This window comes from Fukomys damarensis, unplaced genomic scaffold, assembly GCF_012274545.1.
Source record: "Fukomys damarensis isolate Sample0158 unplaced genomic scaffold, DMR_v1.0_HiC HiC_scaffold_3, whole genome shotgun sequence".
Taxonomy (NCBI): Eukaryota; Metazoa; Chordata; class Mammalia; order Rodentia; family Bathyergidae; genus Fukomys; species Fukomys damarensis.
The window spans coordinates 44,518,939-44,521,696 of NW_022900915.1; the positions used below are offsets into that span (position 1 = coordinate 44,518,939).

Sequence of the window (2,758 nt, forward strand, 5' to 3'; positions counted from 1 at the left end):
CTTTGAGGGGAAGAATTTACAATGCAAAGGCAGGAAGACAGGTAACTGCTGTGGTGGAGGGAACATCAGGAAAGCAGCCCAGGACCCCAGAGGCCCGCAGGGTCAATGGTACCTTAAGGAAGCAAAATTTTCCAGGCACCAAGTGCTGCCCAAAGCTCATCATGACTCTCGCCTGAAACTGACACTGAGAACTCTGCTCGCTTTCCACTGACCATCAGACACTGGACACTGTTTTATTGTCACCATCTCAAAGAAAGGCATAAGAGTATAAGATTGGACATAGTAAAGTTTCTAAGGTATACAATTAATAATAAGGAACAAGCTCCAGGGGTTTTTGCTGGAAAAGATATTAAATATCAATTGTAAAATATACAAAGGAAATCAACTTATTGATTTCAGGTTGAATATTTATAAGACATTTGTTGTCAGATAGATGAGGATCTAAGTCGCCATTTGTCCTGAGCGTAAAGAATAAGGTGTTAAATAATGGACCTGGGACAATACTTCTACACACATGGGATCTTAAAAATAATTTACAAGACTATACCACACCTTAAAATATTTTAAGAATTTTTTACTTTATTCTATGAGCAACGAACAATGACTGAAAATGTACACACCAAGAGACAGGACCACTCTCTCTTAGGGTGTTGCTTACAGAGATAATTCAAGGGAAAAGATAAAGTCTGTAATTATTCACACTAAGACCAAAATGAAGAAATTGAGTACAACAGAATTGTGGATCTTAGGAAAACAAAACAAACAGCTTACTTCATTTGGCTAATAATGAAACATTTTTGAGCATACCTGAGAAGGGCCCCAAGGGAAGCTCGGGAGGGCTGCCGGGGTACAGATGGGGTGCAGACAGGAATGTGCAGTAAAGGGATATGCAGGACTCGAGGATGCCAAGGGCCTCAGTATGTTAGAAATTCAAAAATAGGAGGAACAGAGTGAATTAGAGATCATCAGTCAAAGGGATCAAATATCATCCATCCATATCAGAATAATGGTGAGATATGATTTAGTTTCTAGGAAAAGTGGTTTCACTTGTTGGAACTTTAAAATTTTTTCTTTCATGTAAAGTTCTGGCGATAGTGAATGGAGAAGAGGTACTGACCAAGAAACAAAAACTTTTTTAGAGAGTTACTAAATTCTCCGTGATTTTATTCTGCCCTTATAGATTTTTCAGTTCCAGTAAGGAAATTTGAGCGAAGACATGGACTGGAATGGAACCTCCACCGACTTCATTCTTCTGGGGCTCTTTCCGGGGTTCAGGCACCCTAAGCTGCTGATTCTCGTCATTCTACTCATCTACACCACTGCCTTCGCTGGGAATTCTGTCCTGCTCGTGCTCATCTGGCTGGACCCCCGCCTGCACACGCCCATGTACTTCCTGCTCAGCCAGCTCTCTGTCATTGACCTGGCTTACATCTCCAGCACAGTGCCCAAGACAGCGGCCAACTACTTCCAAGGGAGCAGGAGCATTTCCTACTTTGCCTGTGCTGCTCAAATGTTTTCCTTCCTCACCCTCGGCCTGGCGGAGTGCATCCTGCTGACCCTCATGGCCTATGACCGTTACGTGGCTGTCTGTAACCCTCTGAGGTACGCCGTCCTCATGAGGCCCCAGGTCTGTCTGCAGATGGCTGCCGCAGTGTGGACTGGAGCCGCCCTGGCAGCCCTAGTCCACACCGTCTACCCGATGCATTTCCCCATCTGCGGCTCCAGGGAGATCAATCACTACTTCTGCGAGATGCCTGCCATTCTGAGAATGTCTTGTGCGGACACCTCAGTGTATGAGATGGTGAAATTTGTGTCCACCGTTGTGTTTCTCCTGGTCCCATTTAGTCTCATCCTGGCCTCCTACGCGCTCATATTCCTCACCGTCCTGAGGATGAGCTCTCGCAAGGGGAGGAACAAAGCCCTGGCCACCTGCTCCTCCCACCTGACTGTAGTGAGCCTCTACTTTGGCCAAGCCATCTTCATCTATATGACACCCACCTCTGCCCACACTCCCGAGCAAGACCAGGTGGGAGCCGTGCTCGGCACCATAGTGACCCCCATGCTCAACCCGCTCATCTACAGCCTGAGGAACAAAGAAGTGGTAGGGGCCCTGAGGAAATGCACGGGGAGGGGCCGCGACTGCAAAAAGTGCCCGATTCCGCAGCACGGGGCTCAGAAATGTTCTATCTGCAGCTTTCAGAGCGTCCATAATCAAGTCAAACCCTAGCCATGTCTGGTTATACAACTTGAGGAGGCGCGGGCAGGCGTCAGGACTCATGTAGACTGGCATTGGCAATGACTTCATGTGAGTGCAGCCTTAATAAACATTACTTGCTAAGGAATGTGTAGATTTTGACAATATTATTGGTGCAGAGGTAAATGCTTTCCATCCCCCTTTTCAGCTTTAACACACTGAGTCAAAATGTCAAGACTGATTTTCTTCCCAGAACTAACACCTTGATTGAAATTTCTAATTTAAAAATCTCCCATTGCGTCCCTTCATCCTATTCACTCTTAATGACTCTCACTCTATCTCCCTGTCCAGGAGATCAGAGATCACTTGTTCCATTGAATCTCGCTATATAACCCTTCCCTTCTCCAAGCTCCAATTTATATAGATATATTAATTTTATAATTTGCTGCAAATAATTTATGAAGTTGTATTTTTTTTCTCCTTCTAAATTAAAAAAAAAAAATAAGTGGCCATATGTAAATAGAAACCATAGAGGTGAATTCAGGTAACTCCTTAAGAAAATAG

The 2,758-nt window shown here is 44.7% G+C and overlaps 1 protein-coding gene across 2 annotated transcripts in view; it reads left to right on the top strand.

The window, feature by feature from the left end:
• LOC104866190 (olfactory receptor 2T27) overlaps positions 1-2,387 on the top strand; it is a 14,026-nt gene extending 11,639 nt beyond the window's left edge. The window contains exons 1-2 of one of the 2 annotated variants that reach the window (XM_010630026.3): positions 30-296; positions 1,181-2,387. In XM_010630026.3, the coding sequence (XP_010628328.1) occupies positions 1,217-2,227 (1,011 nt within the window). In that variant the 5' untranslated portion in view covers positions 30-296; positions 1,181-1,216 and the 3' untranslated portion in view covers positions 2,228-2,387. Of the gene's footprint in view, positions 1-29; positions 297-1,180 lie in introns of those variants that run through there. The other variant, XM_033766264.1, reaches the window with a different exon arrangement.
• Positions 2,388-2,758: the final 371 nt, after the last annotated feature.